This window comes from Pseudophryne corroboree, chromosome 11, assembly GCF_028390025.1.
Source record: "Pseudophryne corroboree isolate aPseCor3 chromosome 11, aPseCor3.hap2, whole genome shotgun sequence".
In the NCBI taxonomy this organism is placed as follows: domain Eukaryota; kingdom Metazoa; phylum Chordata; class Amphibia; order Anura; family Myobatrachidae; genus Pseudophryne; species Pseudophryne corroboree.
In genome coordinates, this window is record NC_086454.1 from 38,887,072 (window position 1) to 38,903,013 (window position 15,942).

The 15,942-nt window shown below is 45.2% G+C and overlaps 1 protein-coding gene and 1 pseudogene across 4 annotated transcripts in view; both read right to left on the reverse strand.

Moving 5' to 3' along the window:
- Nucleotides 1-5,571: 5,571 nt before the first annotated feature.
- Nucleotides 5,572-5,689, reverse strand: LOC134971412 (5S ribosomal RNA; annotated as a pseudogene).
- Nucleotides 5,690-11,975: 6,286 nt separating this feature from the next.
- LMO1 (LIM domain only 1) overlaps nucleotides 11,976-15,942 on the reverse strand; it is a 251,824-nt gene continuing 247,857 nt past the window's right edge. For all 4 annotated transcript variants that reach the window (XM_063944035.1, XM_063944037.1, XM_063944038.1 and 1 more), the window contains one exon: nucleotides 11,976-12,445. In XM_063944035.1, the coding sequence (XP_063800105.1) occupies nucleotides 12,340-12,445 (106 nt within the window). In that variant the 3' untranslated portion in view covers nucleotides 11,976-12,339. The remainder of the gene's footprint in view (nucleotides 12,446-15,942) is intronic.

Sequence of the window (15,942 nt, forward strand, 5' to 3'; positions counted from 1 at the left end):
AAGGGCGGAGAAGTGAGCCAGTGGAGAAGTGCCCATGGCAACCAATCAGCACTGAAGTAACATCTATAATTTGCATACTATAAAATTATACAGAACTGCTGATTGGTTGAAGGGGCAACTTCTCCACTGGCTCACTTCTCCGCTCTTATCACTGCTTAGTAAATGTCCCCCTAAGTAACTGTGTCTGGAACAAACCATGTTGCCATGTAAGGGGCAGCAACTGTAATACAGTACATTTATATTTTTCTGTGCAGGGTAAATACTGGCTGCTTTTGCATGTAGCCCACAAATGTTAACTTTATTTTTCCACTACAATTTAGATTTCAGTTTGAACATCCCCCACCCAAATCTAACTCTCTCTACACATGTTACATCTGCCGCCCTGCAGTGCAGCGTGGTTTTGCCCAGTTGCTCGCTTTACTTACAATCGGATCAATAACCTGATCAATAGTGAAAATATAGTGAGAGAAGGCATGGCTTACACAATGCACCCGGCGATGACGGGCGCCAGCCACCGGCAGCGCAGTCTGTAGAAACATTTGTCCCTACATTGTCTGCTCACGCTGCTCTACATCTTCTCTACATTGTCTGCTCACGCTGCTCTACATCTTCTCTACATTGCTCACGCTGCTCTACATCTTCTCTACATTGTCTGGTCACGGTGCTCTACATCTCCTCTACATTGTCTGGTCACGGTGCTCTACATCTTCTCTACATTGTCTGCTCACGCTGCTCTGCATCTTCTCTACATTGTCTGGTCACGCTGCTCTACATCTTCTCTACATTGTCTGCTCACACTGCTCTATATCTTCTCTACATTGTCTGCTCACACTGCTCTACATCTTCTCTACATTGTCTGCTCACGCTGCTCTACATCTCTACATTGTCTGCTCATGCTGCTCTACATCTTCTCTACATTGTCTGCTCACGCTGCTCTACATCTCTACATTGTCTGGTCACGCTGCTCTACATCTTCTCTGCATTGTCTGGTCACGCTGCTCTACATCTTCTCTACATTGTCTACCCACGCTGCTCTACATCTTCTCTACATTGTCTGCCCACGCTGCTCTACATCTTCTCTACATTGTCTGCTCACGCTGCTCTACATCTTCTCTACATTGTCTGCTCACGCTGCTCTACATCTCTACATTGTCTGGTCACGCTGCTCTACATCTTCTCTACATTGTCTGCTCACGCTGCTCTACATCTTCTCTACATTGTCTGCTCATGCTGCTCTACATCTTCTCTACATTGTCTGCTCACGCTGCTCTACATCTTCTCTACATTGTCTGCTCACGCTGCTCTGTATCTTCTCTACATTGTCTGGTCACGCTGCTCTACATCTTCTCTACATTGTCTGCTCACACTGCTCTACATCTTCTCTACATTGTCTGCTCATGCTGCTCTACATCTCTACATTGTCTGGTCACGCTGCTCTACATCTTCTCTACATTGTCTGCTCACGCTGCTCTACATCTCTACATTGTCTGCTCATGCTGCTCTACATCTTCTCTACATTGTCTGCTCACGCTGCTCTACATCTTCTCTACATTGTCTGCTCACGCTGCTCTACATCTTCTCTACATTGTCTGCTCACGCTGCTCTACATCTTCTCTACATTGTCTGCTCACGCTGCTCTACATCTTCTCTACATTGTCTGCTCACGCTGTTCTACATCTTCTCTACATCGTCTGCTCACGCTGCTCTACATCTTCTCTACATTGTCAGCTCATGCTGCTCTACATCTTCTCTACATTGTCTGCTCATGCTGCTCTACATCTTCTCTACATTGTCTGCTCATGCTGCTCTACATCTTCTCTACATTGTCTGCTCACGCTGCTCTACATCTTCTCTACATTGTCTGCTCACGCTACTCTACATCTTCTCTACATTGTCTGCTCACGCTGCTCTACATCTTCTCTACATTGTCTGCTCACGCTGCTCTACATCTTCTCTACATTGTCTGCTCACGCTGCTCTACATCTTCTCTACATTGCTCATGCTGCTCTACATCTTCTCTACATTGTCTGCTCACGCTGCTCTACATCTTCTCTACATTGCTCACGCTGCTCTACATCTTCTCTACATTGTCTGGTCACGCTGCTCTACATCTTCTCTACATTGCTCACACTGCTCTACATCTTCTCTACATTGACTGCTCATGCTGCTCTACATCTTCTCTACATTGTCTAGTCACGCTGCTCTACATCTCTACATTGTCTGGTCACGTTGCTCTACATCTTCTCTACATTGTCTGGTCACGCTGCTCTACATCTTCTCTGCTTTGTCTGCTCACGCTGCTCTACATCTTCTCTAAATTGTCTGCTCACGCTGCTATACATCTTCTCTACATTGTCTGCTCACGCTGCTCTACATCTTCTCTACATTGTCTGCTCACGCTGCTCTGCATCTTCTCTACATTGTCTGCTCACGCTGCTCTACATCTTCTCTACATTGTCTGCTCATGCTGCTCTACATCTTCTCTACATTGTCTGGTCACGCTGCTCTACATCTTCTCTACATTGTCTGCTCACGCTGCTCTACATCTTCTCTACATTGTCTGCTCACGCTGCTTTACATCTTCTCTACATTGCTCACGCTGCTCTACATCTTCTCTACATTGTCTGCTCACGCTGCTCTACATCTTCTCTACATTGTCTGGTCACGCTGCTCTACATCTTCTCTACATTGTCTGCTCACGCTGCTCTGCATCTTCACTACATTTTCTGCTCACGCTGCTATACATCTTCTCTACATTGTCTGCTCACGCTGCTCTACATCTTCTCTACATTGTCTGCTCACGCTGCTCTACATCTTCTCTACATTGTCTGCTCACGCTGCTCTACATCTTCTCTACATTGTCTGCTCACGCTGCTATACATCTTCTCTACATTGTCTGCTCACGCTGCTCTACATCTTCTCTACATTGTCTGCTCACACTGCTCTACATCTTCTCTACATTGTCTGCTCACGCTGCTCTACATCTTCTCTACATTGTCTGGTCACGCTGCGCTACATCTTCTCTACATTGTCTGCTCACGCTGCTCTACATCTTCTCTACATTGTCTGCTCACGCTGCTCTACATCTTCTCTACATTGCTCACGCTGCTCTACATCTTCTCTACATTGTCTGCTCACGCTGCTCTGCATCTTCTCTACATTGTCTGCTCACGCTGCTATACATCTTCTCTACATTGTCTGCTCACGCTGCTCTACATCTTCTCTACATTGTCTGCTCACGCTGCTCTACATCTTCTCTACATTGCTCACGCTGCTCTGCATCTTCTCTACATTGTCTGCTCACGCTGCACTGCATCTTCTCTACATTGTCTGCTCACGCTGCTCTACATCTTCTCTACATTGTCTGCTCACGCTGCTCTGCATCTTCTCTACATTGTCTGCTCACGCTGCTATACAGCTTCTCTACATTATCTGCTCACGCTGCTCTACATCTTCTCTACATTGTCTGCTCACGCTGCTCTACATCTTCTCTACATTGCTCACGCTGCTCTACATCTTCTCTACATTGTCTGCTCACGCTGCTCTGCATCTTCTCTATATTGCTCACGCTGCTCTACATCTTCTCTACATTGTCTGCTCACGCTGCTCTGCATCTTCTCTACATTGTCTGCTCACGCTGCTCTACATCTTCTCTACATTGTCTGCTCACGCTGCTCTGCATCTTCTCTACATTGTCTGCTAACGCTGCTCTACATCTTCTCTACATTGCTCACGCTGCTCTACATCTTCTCTACATTGTCTGCTCACGCTGCTCTGCATCTTCTCTACATTGTCTGCTCATGCTGCTATACATCTTCTCTACATTGTCTGCTCACGCTGCTATACAGCTTCTCTACATTGTCTGCTCACGCTGCTCTACATCTTCTCTACATTGTCTGCTCACGCTGCTCTACATCTTCTCTACATTGTCTGCTCACGCTGCTCTACATCTTCTCTACATTGTCTGCTCACGCTACGCTACATCTTCTCTACATTATCTGGTCACGCTACTCTACATCTTCTTCTGTATTCATCGGGTGGCATTTGATATACCAGCTGTCGGGATCCCGGCGTGCAGCATACCGGCGCCGGAATCCCGACCGCCGGTATACCGACAACTAATCTCCCTCTTTGGGTGTCCACGACACCCTTGGAAGGAGAATAGTGTGGTGCTCTTAGCACGCCACCGCGCCCGCAGCGTGGCGAGCGCAGCGAGCCCGCAAAGGGCTCTTTTGCGCTTGCACCACTGCCAGGATCTCAAGCGCCGGCAATTCATACTACACCTGTATTCATCAGTGTTGTGCTCTGTGGTACGTTTAATTATTGATAATGAGAAAACTCATGACCGCGCCTAGCAACCATTAAAAGTACTGAGCAGCGTCAGTGCGTACAGTATGCTGTGGTAGTGCAGAGATAACTAACTTGTAGCTCTCCAGCCATCATAGAACTACTGGAGATCCACAGGGTGCTATCTAGGGAATGTTGGAGCAACTGCAAAGGTGTAATGTTGAGAGACTCAATGAACAATACTGAATTATGGATATCATATTAATAATAATTTTATGCTGACTTGTGCACCGTATTATCACCCTTGTTCCTCTGTTCTTGATCCACAGCGTGCATAAGCCGGTGACAGATAATTAGATTTTTCAAGCAGTGAAAAGAGTGGCAGAGTGGAGAAGTTGCCCATAGCAACTAGAGATGTGCGTTTTGGTTGTTTACAAATCCGAATCCATCCGAAGTTTGCGCATCCAAACTGAACCGAGCCCCAGTGCTGATCTCCTGAGGAGATCTGAACCGAGAGCAAACATAGAATAAAGAAGACTCTTGTTTGGGTGCACTCTTGTTAAATGTGTATTTGTCGATAATATTAAAACATAAAGTTTTATTATGCTTTATTAAAATATAGTCCGTATCCACTCATTCTCCCCATGAAATTATTATAAGTCACAAGAAGGGGAAACCCACAAATGTATTTGTTGGGGAAAAAGGTAACAAACGGGGTTGGTATGTCCTGGTTTAGTCTATCCCAATATAGACTGGCATGGAGGTGTAGATATAGTCACCATACACCTGTTCTCATGCCATACCAGTACAAGCAATGCTTGTGTTAATGGGACCAAAATTGGTCATGCAAAAGTAGGTATCAATTACACCGGGAGTGTTTATAACATATATACTACCTCATCCTATCCTCAGCACACAAACCCTAATGGGTGTGCCTGATATTGTTGGAATTATTTATTCCTAATTAGTTCTCGCCTGAAAAAATCACCATACATCTGTTCTCATACCGTATCAGTACAGGCAGTGCTTGTTTTGATGAGACCAAAGTTAATCATGTACAAATAAGTATCAATAGCACCGAGAGTGTTTAGAGCATACATATGTACTCTTTTTCTTATTCTCAGCGCACAAGACCTGATGGGTGTGCTGATATCGCTGAAATTAATAGGTTAATAATTCCTATTGATTCTTGCCTGAAAAAATCAGGAAAAATAAATACAGGTGGGAAAGAAGAAGTAGTGGTGATACTGCTGTTGGTATTGAGTTTTAAATTGAAACAGCCTCAGATTACTACACTGGGTATTCTCTGAGGGTCACCCCTCAGATACTGACCCAGCCCATCACCGTTTTGCTTCCAAGATCAGACGAGATTGGGCTCTAGCGGTGAGGTATGATAGTAACCTATAAATGAGGTGTTCCACTCACCAATGAGAGTGCACCTATTCAGTAGATTAAGGGAGAAGTGTGGATCTGCTGTCTATGTTAGACCTGGGATTGCTCCCAGGAATCATGGATGAGAGTCCACGAAAATAGGGAAAGTAATGAATTCTTTGTTAGAAATAAGAAGATAACATAATGCACTATTCAGGCATAATTGCACATCTGTATTGTTTTTGGTATATGTTCACGGTGTCTCAGTATGCGTAAATTGTGGAGAATGCCCTATTATGGGAGAAAATTTCATCCACATATTTTCATTTCAATTTGAACAACGTATCCAACAATATCAGAAAAAAAGGGTCTCAGATGCAGTGTAAGTAGGAATATATGACGAGTGAAGGTAATATAGTAATCAAATACAGCATACGTGTATCACGGCTGGAGCTATCATCTCCATTCATTAGTTACACCTAGGATAAATATGCTGTCTTAAACACCAATTAGTGTATACACCAACAAATAATTACAAAACTGATTGAAAAAATGATATCAAAAGTGATACCGATTACCGCCCAGGTCCCTGGGTCAGTTGAGGGTGATTAGTAGTATTGGTATTCTCCCGTGTAGGATCCTATTGCATGCCTTGCTCAGAGTCCTTATTGCATATTTAGGTAGGAAAACGCGTTTCACCCGTAACAACGGGCTTGCTCACTTGCAATGCTTGTACTGGTATGGCATGAGAACAGGTGTATGGTGACTATATCTACACCTCCATGCCAGTCTATATTGGGATAGACTAAACCAGGACATACCAATCCCGTTTGTTACCTTTTTCCCCAACAAATACATTTGTGGGTTTCCCCTTCTTGTGACTTATAATAATTTCATGGGGAGAATGAGTGGATACGGACTATATTTTAATAAAGCATAATAAAACTTTATGTTTTAATATTATCGACAAATACACATTTAACAAGAGTGCACCCAAACAAGAGTCTTCTTTATTCTATGTTTGCTCTAGCTTTTTTCTGACTCTGGGTGCACCACCAGATGGCAATAAGAGATTATCTCTGTATAAATGTATACTGGTTTATGTAAACACATGTAATTGTGTAATACTGGTGCGGAATCACCAACCTTCCTTGGGAGATCTGAACCGAACCATCCTGAGGAGATCCGAACCGTGTGCCGGTTCTAATCTTCCTGCTGATCGGAATTATGGGTATTGGGTTACAAAAATGACACGATTTTAGCAGTTTTTATCCATTTACAAGAAATCCAAACTCTAAATTCTGATTTTACATCCAAATTCTGAACCAAAACACTTCAGGGTGGTTTTGCAAAACCAAAACACAACAATGAAATTAGAACCAAAACCAAAACACACGACTCCATGCACATCTCTAAATAAGTAACCAATAAACTTTGAGGTAGCATTTATCAAGTACATGCTATAAAATGTGAGGTAAAAGATGATTGGTTTCTATGGGCAACTTCTTCTCTAGTCCTCTTCTCCACTATTTTCACTGCTTGATACATAGGGATCAGAGTGAGATGTAACTTACCTGTGCTTGCTCAGATAGACTGTGGGGTCGATGTACTAAGCCTTGGAGAGAGATAAAGTGGAGAGAGATAAAGGGGGAATGTATTATACCCACTGGCGTATTTATAATGGGTGCAGTGTGTGCTGTGCATTTGGGCCCCTGCGGTCCATGGGGCCCTCACCGCACACCCTGCACTGATTTTGTTTCAATACTTACCCTTCGGAGTTCCATGTCAGCAGCAGCAGCACTGCAGAAATCACCAGGAAAATGGCGTGGCGCCCATTTCCCCGGTGTTTTGCGCGTAGGCAGTGAGGAAATCACTGGGAAAATGGTCGCCGTGCCATTTTCCCAGAGACCTGCGCATGCACACTAGACTCTGGGACAGCGCTAGCCTCCCCTAGTGACCCTAGTGCCCGGAGCTTCTCCCCCATATCCCATACCTACCAACTGTCCCGATTTCAGCAGGACAGTCCCGCTAATTGGATGCTGTCCCGCTGTCCCTCCCGCGGGTCGCAGTGTCCCGCGGGCAGGGGAGGCAGTTGGGAGAGGTAGTGATCACCGCTGCTCTGCTATGCAAAGCAGCCGGTGATCACACTGAATAGATGCTGTGCGCATGTGCTTGCCTAGTCTCCAGGATCCTGCGGGAGACACGCAATTTTTCAGGTAGTCCCCTGCAGCCCTGGAAGAGTGGGCACCCCTCCCGCATCCCGAGTGGGCAGTATGTGGAGAATAACAGGGAATCTGCAGTCAGTGATGAGGGCTGGATTGGGCTGCATTCAGTGGTGGGGGATGTCATGGGGGACGCGAGTGCCCCAGGAGACAGGTATCCACCTATCTCTCTCTCTGTAATGATATACATACAGTACTGTATACAGTGTAGATTTCATTAGAACTACCCATCTGTTGTGCTGCTTCCCAGTTATTACTGCTCAGCTAGAACGCACATCTCTACAGAGATCAGCACAATACTTGTAGCACCTTTACCCAATGATTACCCTGCTTTATCATTTATACTTTGTATAAATATTTGATGCTTTAATAAATCAGCCTTTGCTCATTGCTTGGCTGCGGCGATAAACGATTCCGTTTCCTGTGTTTACTTTAGCAGATGTGATCGCCCCCCTTCCTCCCCCTGTAGTGCGCAGCTTATATTGCTGCAGCCCTGGGTACAGGGGTGAAGAAGCCGGTAGATGTACAAGGTTGTGGTATAGCCAGTTCTTTCTTCATGTACGTTACATGCATAATTCTCCTGTACAATGACATACTGTATATTGGGGGTAATTCCAAGTTGATCGCAGCAGGACATTTTTTAGCAGTTGGGCAAAACCATGTGCACTGCAGGGGGGGGGGGGGCAGATATAACATGTGCAGAGAGAGTTAGATTTGGGTGGGTTATTTTGTTTCTGTGCAGGGTAAATACTGGCTGCTTTATTTTTACACTGCAATTTAGATTGCAGATTGAACACACCCCACCCAAATCTAACTCTCTCTGCACCTGTTATATTTGCCTCCCCTGCAGTGCACATGGTTTTGCCCAACTGCTAACAAAAATCCTGCTGCGATCAACTCAGAATTACCCCCAATGACAATACTGAGGAGCTGCAGGGGTCCCCCGTTACCTGTTATTATTACCAGCTGTCATCTGGATTCAGAGGCGGAACTACCGCCAGTGCAACCAGTGCGTTGCACTGGGGCCCGCCTCTGTCCAGGGGCCCAAAGCATGTAATGAGTCAAAACTGACTCATTACATGCCGCTGTGTGCTGCGGGCAACCGCTGCCCGCAGCACACAGCCGCCCGGAGAGGAGAGGAGCGCACTGCAGCGGCCACGGGGGAGAAGGAGGGAGGTGGAGGAGGGAGACGCAGCAGCGCTTTGTTACTGGTGGAGGCGCTGCTGCTGCTGTCCCTCTGCTTCACTATAGGCTGTCTTCCGAGAACAGCCTATAGTGAAGCAGAGGGGCAGCAGCAGCAGCGCCTCCACCAATAACACAGCGCTGCTGCGGCTCCCTCCTCCACCTCCCTCCTCCTCCTTCTCTCCTGCCCGGGAATCGTCAGAAGCTGCACCGAGGTGCCTGAGCCAGCGGAGAGGGTAAGTATAATTCTTCTTTCTTTCTTTCTTTCTTGGGACTGTCTGCCGTAATGTGTAAAAAGGGGGACTCTGTCTGCCGTAATGTGTAAAAAGGGCACGCTGTCTGCCGTTATGTGTAAAAAGGGTATGCTGTCTGCCGCTATGTTTAACAAGGGGACGCTGTCTGCCGTTATGTGTAAAAAGTGCACGCTGTCTGCCGTAATGTGTAAAAAGGGGGCCGCTGTCTGCCGTAATGTGTAAAAAGGGGACGCTGTCTGCTGTAATGTGTAAACAGAGGAATCTGTCCGCCGTAAGGTGTAAAAGGGTCTCTACTTGGTGTAGTGGTGCTACTGTGCGGCGTAATTTGAATAATGGAGACTACTGTGCACCGTTTTATGAATTGGTATTATTTTGTGGCCACACCCCTTCCCCACGAAGCCACGCCACTATGTATTTTTGCGCGCGCCTACGGCGCGCACTGCCCCTCTTTTGCATGCAGGGGTGGGGCTCCGATGCAGCATCTTGCACACAGTGCTAAAATTACTAGTTATGGCACTGTTACTAGGTATCCATTTCTCTGGCCCTGAGCAGGTCCCCCTCACCAGATCCTCTCCAGGGATGAGGGGGTGGACTTGGATGGGATGGGGGGGGGGGGGGGGCGCAAAGCATTTTGTCGCACCTGAGCCCACCGCTCACTAGTTCCGCCACTGTCTGGATTGGCAGGTAATTCTGTTCCTTGTAGTTCTACAACAGCTTAAGACCTTTAGCTTTATGGTGAAATCTACACCTGACACCCCTATGAACTGGAGCAATGACATTCCAGTGGCAGTTGCACCGCCGCCCTAGTGTATGGCCAGGGATCACAGCCAATTGTAAGAGGGGGATATCACACGTATTCATGCATACATGCCAGCGTCTGTGAAAGAGGAAATGCAGAATATAAAGGACAGACTGATGTATGTTATAGTTACACCGTAGCGACCAGACAGACTCCTCAGAAATCCTGACGCCCAGGCCAACATTGCTGCGTGACTACAGTATTTTGTACAGCCCACCAAGAAACTCTGCAATCTGGCTGGACCATCATTCAATATTGTAGGTTGCACCTATCATTGTGCATCAAGGCCTATTTCCCTAGTGACTGTAAACTGGCGAGCAGGGCCCTCTGACTTCTATGACTGTCTGTTATTAACCGGTTTGTTCTATCACTGTTGTTTACAGTTGTAAAGTGCAACGGAATATTCTGCATTATATAAGAAACTGTTAATAAATAAATAAATGAATCAGGAATAATTTACTACTGAGCTAGTTTTGGATTTAGAACAATATAGGAGGAAAATATTTAATTACCAAAAGGAACAAAATCAGCAAATTGGAAAAATTATATTGTGTTATATCCATCCACAGTTCCTTTAACTTACCCCCAACAAATTCTACGTCCAACACTAATAAAAATCTAAGATTAACTGATAAGAGGTTTGGGGATATATTCAATTGCAGTCGAAAGCTGCCGTCTGGCAGAAAGACGGCAGTTTTCGACTTTTTTAATTCGGAAGGGGTTCCAACCTATTCAATACACCCCAAACTTATCCGACAAGTCGGGAATTCCGACATGTCGGAAAGCACATTGATTGACGGAACAGCCGTCGATCCGCATGCTTCTGTCGGAAATGGGGCCAAATCCAACAGGTTTTGGCTCCCTTTCCGACCATCTCAATCCAACTTTAAAAGAAGTTGGATTGAGATGAGGGACCTGATAGGAGGAGACGGGGGAGAACAGCGCCTAAAGCACAGCGCAGCAGGAAGATGGGGCACCGCCGCCGCTCGCGGCAGCGTCCACCCGGCTCCAGCAAGCGAGGTCCTGCTTGCTGGAGCCGGGTGGACGCTGCCGTGAGGTCTGGCGGCGGTGCCACATCCTCCTGCTACGGCGCTGCGCTGCGGTAGCCGCTGCGCTGCGGTAGCCGCTGCGCTCCCCCATCTGCCCGCTGCGCTCCCCGTCTCCCCGCGGCTCTCCCCGTCTCCTCCTCTCAGGTCCCTCATCTCAATCCGACTTCTTGGATTGAGATGGTCAGGAACGGCCGCCATTCATTGAATAGCCCTTGTTGGATCCATTCCGACAATTGCATGTCTGAATGGATCCGACTTTACTTGAATATACCACTTGGTATGAAACGCTGGAGGTCTGGGGTCAGAATCCCGACAGTCACAATACATTGTAGAAAATGAGTATTCCAACTATAACCTTAGCCATATCCTATCCCTCCCACAGCCTAACCGTAACCTTTGGCAGCCTAACCCTACCCCTAGTGCCTAACTCTAAAACTAACCATAACTCTAATACTGCCTGTTGTGAATCAATGGCGTTTTGACCGCCGGGATTCCACTGTCTGGATTCTGATCTCCAGGGTCCGGACCTCCGGGAACCTGACTACATCTCCTGATAAGAGAGTTGCTATTAATCCCATATTACATGAATTTAACAGCAAGACCTTGTTCTGGTTCCCCAATTTCTAAGCACCTTGAGTTCTACTGGAGAAGGAGCGCTACAGTATATAAATACAATTATTATTAACTTCGGGTATTTGAGCGCTGACATACGGGATCAGGGTCTTACGAGTCAGTATATTCTATAAAATGAAGGGTAGCAGCTGATTGGATGGCGCTTGGAGGCAGAAACATCCGGAACAGACAAATGCCAAACCGTAAACATTCATAATCTTTAATTTCACACCAGTAATAAAATTGCATTACATTTTCATAAAATAAATGTTCAAGTTTATATACATAAAACAGACTGTACAGAACCTTCCCGGACCCCCCCTCCCAAAACCCTCACAAACATACAGGCAAATGCAGTGCTCAGCTAAGCGGGCACAACTGTACATCTAAGATTGCAACTGCTTTGTGTTGTATTGGGGTGGGGAGTACTACACTGTACACAGTCCTTGGGGTGGGGGACCGAGAATTTAAAAAATATTGCAGGCAAGCCAACAGACAATCCTCACTGCTTGCATGGCAGAACATCCACTCCAAGTTGCTTCCACGAAGCTGGACTGCGATCGTTATTGAACCTGCGTTTCGAAGCTTCCATTCAGCTGCCCTTCTTCATAGTCCATCTGACACAAGATCATATTGTTTTTAAGAAAGAACTTGTCCCCCACGCAAAATCTAGAAGGAAAGAATAATCATTGTTAAAAAGAGAATAACGGTCCAACAATGGTCTATCATCTTCAGTGGATAATATGTTAATATATGTCCTGCCCTGCCAAATTGTCATCATAGCTTATTTGTGAAGTGCTAAAAAAAAAAAAAAAGTACAGGGTATAAGAGATCTTAGGAAATCAAACTATACATAAAATCAGGATAAGTACATACGAGGTTGACAATGAGATAGAGAGGGCCCTGCTCGCTTACAATCTAGAGGTAGAGGGCAAGGCAGCTATTTTGGGAAAGTCTGGACAGGCAGGGTAAGGCGTTCTCTAACAGTACGGGAGGGAGGTCTTGGGAGTTTGGGTGAGGGTAGTAATCGGAGAGGAGTCAGTGTAATTGCACATGTGAGAGAGGACGATCAGTCTTTCTGCAGAATTGAGGACCACTAGAAAGGGGGCTAGATGGTTAAGACAAAAAGGAAAATGGGATAAAGTTAAAGAGGTTCTAGAGTGAGAGATTAGGTTACTCTTTATCTGTTTCACAAGGGGAGGCATCATGCCAACTTAAATCACATGAAACCAAGGCAGCTGTGACCAAGGGTTGTGACACTTGGAGGAGGGAAGAGGATGAACTCAGATTCTAGATGTAGCTGGGACATCCAATGGTGGGACGATACAAGAGTTCAAGGTAGCAAAAAGAAATGACAATGGTTAACTGGGTGGTTTATGAGGTCATAAAGCAGGTCTGCTTGGTAAGGGCAGTAAAACAATACATGTGTTAGCATGGTGTGAGGCTTTTCCCATTGGCACTCATCAATATGGGAGCACCTCTCCAGGTAGAGGGTCTGCTTGGAGAGCTTAAGGATGTGGTTTGGATTACTGAAGGCAATATTTAGTATCTGCAGTAGAGTCACTGTGAGAGTAATGTAGAAATTGACTACGGCATCAGGGCAGGACAGGGTGGTAAGAGGGGAGAAGAGTGAGGAGGAGAAGAAGAAGAAGTCAACAGTGTTTAGATGTCATCGATGAATTTGAGTTGTGCAAAGGTCTAGAGAAGGAGGCAGGAGGTAAGGTTTAGAGAAGGAAAGGAAGTTGTGTCAGAGAGTGAGAAGGCTGGAGAGTCGAAATAGTTGAGGTGGAGCAGATTCGGGTAAGAGGAGAAGGAACTGGAAGTAACCATTGGAATGGGTGGGATATTGACATCCACCAATGGTGGAGAACAAATGTGCAAGTTAGCAAGATTACAGGTGGCAGTGTATGTCTGGTTGTCAGCGGGGATTCTGATATTCTCTAGAAAAAGAGTTGGCAAGTCATTGGATATGTCAGGCTGCAAAGAACTGGGAGACTAATCCTGGGGTGGAATGAATATAAGTATATAAAATTGAGATTGTCACAATACACTACAAAAGTAATTTGTGATGCATAGGGACTGTAGTGGGATCTCCTCTGTGACCACCAGTGATATCACTGAATATGTGTCTGATGGTAAAGCTGTGTCTGCGCCATCTGAGCTATAGGGAACCATCGCTGTTTAGGGGAAGCAGACGCTCACAAGAGTAACATTCCCTTGTTCTTAGCTGATGGTTTTCCTGCTTTGTTTAGTCAGATAGAAACATAGAATTTGATGGCAGATATAATTCCACTTGGCCCATCTAGTCTGCCCATGGACTATAATCGGTTTTAGGGCAGGGGTGGATCAAGTAATCTAGAGGAGCCCATAATGAAAATGCAAGAAGATGAGCAACTACAGTATTGACCTCCACAGTTACCAGAAAAGATAGTTTTGCTCTCTGGCTTCTAGATAGGCTCAGGCCAGGTTTACGGAAATCCATGACTAGTTCACAACAAGTAATTTAGGGATTTGTTGTTTTTCCATGCTTTCATCTCCATTGGTCTCAGGCAACAGTGAAGGTGGCCACTCACAGAGAACCACCAGCCACATGTTGGTGGCCATATTGCATGAGATACATCTGTTTTGACCACATTATTCCAACATGACCTTTCATTACTGGGTTTAGGGATGGTTTTGGTTCCTCACGTCCTTTGATATCATCTAATTGGCAGATATTGCTGCCCACACTGCATGTTGCCAGCCCGAAAGCTGCACTTCAGCCATGTGCACTGTTCTGCTTGTATGGGGGCCATGCTGAACCAATACCTGGTGTTGGTCAGACTGAACTAATACTGAGCCTATAAATTCACTAAGAACTGGCTACATCACTAACTCCAGGATTAGTGGGTTGAGTATTGGTTCGAGCCACAAAATGGCGCCTCTGTGTGAGGAAAACTTCAGTTGTTCCATTGCAATATACTGTAAGTATACCAAATTGTAGCATATGAAAGGGCTAGATAGTCTCCGCAATAAGACTACGTGCAATTATTTGCTATAATCATGTATATTACTTTTACTATAAATGTTTCAGAGGTGTTTATTGTTTGCTGATGTTGTTGTGGTTTTACTTTCCTAAAATGTTCATTTTAGAACTACAGTAAGTGCATCACATTTGCATTAACACGCCATTAGTGAACATGGCTGACAATGTATTAACCCTTCACAACCCCCCTCCCCTTCCCTGCATTCTGTTTGGGATTGCACAGGCTACGCAAAATCACGCTACGCACACTGTTGTGCTACTGTCTCTGCATCAGCCAAAAACCCTTTTCCTTCTACAGAAAATAGGACAAATGTTCTGCGGCTGTTGTAACTGTATTTATAAATGAAGGAAAGTGAGATCACTGTTCTGGAGATAATTTACAATTAATAGGTATTTCTACACTTCATTATGTTACTGTCCACACTATACGGGACTGTAATATATTAATGATGGATCGTCATCATTCTTGGAGGATATTAATATATGCTGACTTCTATATAAATACATCAACCAGAGAAAAAAATACTTCAAATATTTATATCACCAGGTTAATTACATTACTGCTGATTTATTACATGGACATCTGTAACTCTGATATCTGATGATGCGTCACGGCCACTAGATGTCGCTGTGGCTCTAAAGTCCCTTACATTGGAGATTGGAGATCTGTTCTATAGCTTTGTTTCGCTGCCCCTTTGTAAAGTACCAACCAACCAGCTCCTGTCATTTTTCAAACATAGCCTGTAACATAGCAGGTAGTAGCTAGCTGATTGGCTGGTACTTTATCTCCGACCACTTTATCTCTCTCCAAGGCTAAGTAAATAGATCCCATAGTTGCCGTCTGTCTAATGTTAGTAACTGTATAATTTCAAAGAATGGAAGGAAATGCAAAGTCTACTTTAAAAAAGGATCTTAAAATTGGCACATACTGTATGTTACAAGTTTGGGGGGAGTGTATCAAAGCTTGGAGAGAGAAAACGTACTAGCCAATAAGCTCCCTACTGATATTTTTCCAACACAGCTTGTGACATGGCAGTTAGGAGCTGATTGGCCGATACTTTCTCTTTCTACACTATGGTGTATATTTACTAAAAGTCGATTTGGGTCTAAATTAATAAATTTTTGGTAGATGTTGGGTCAA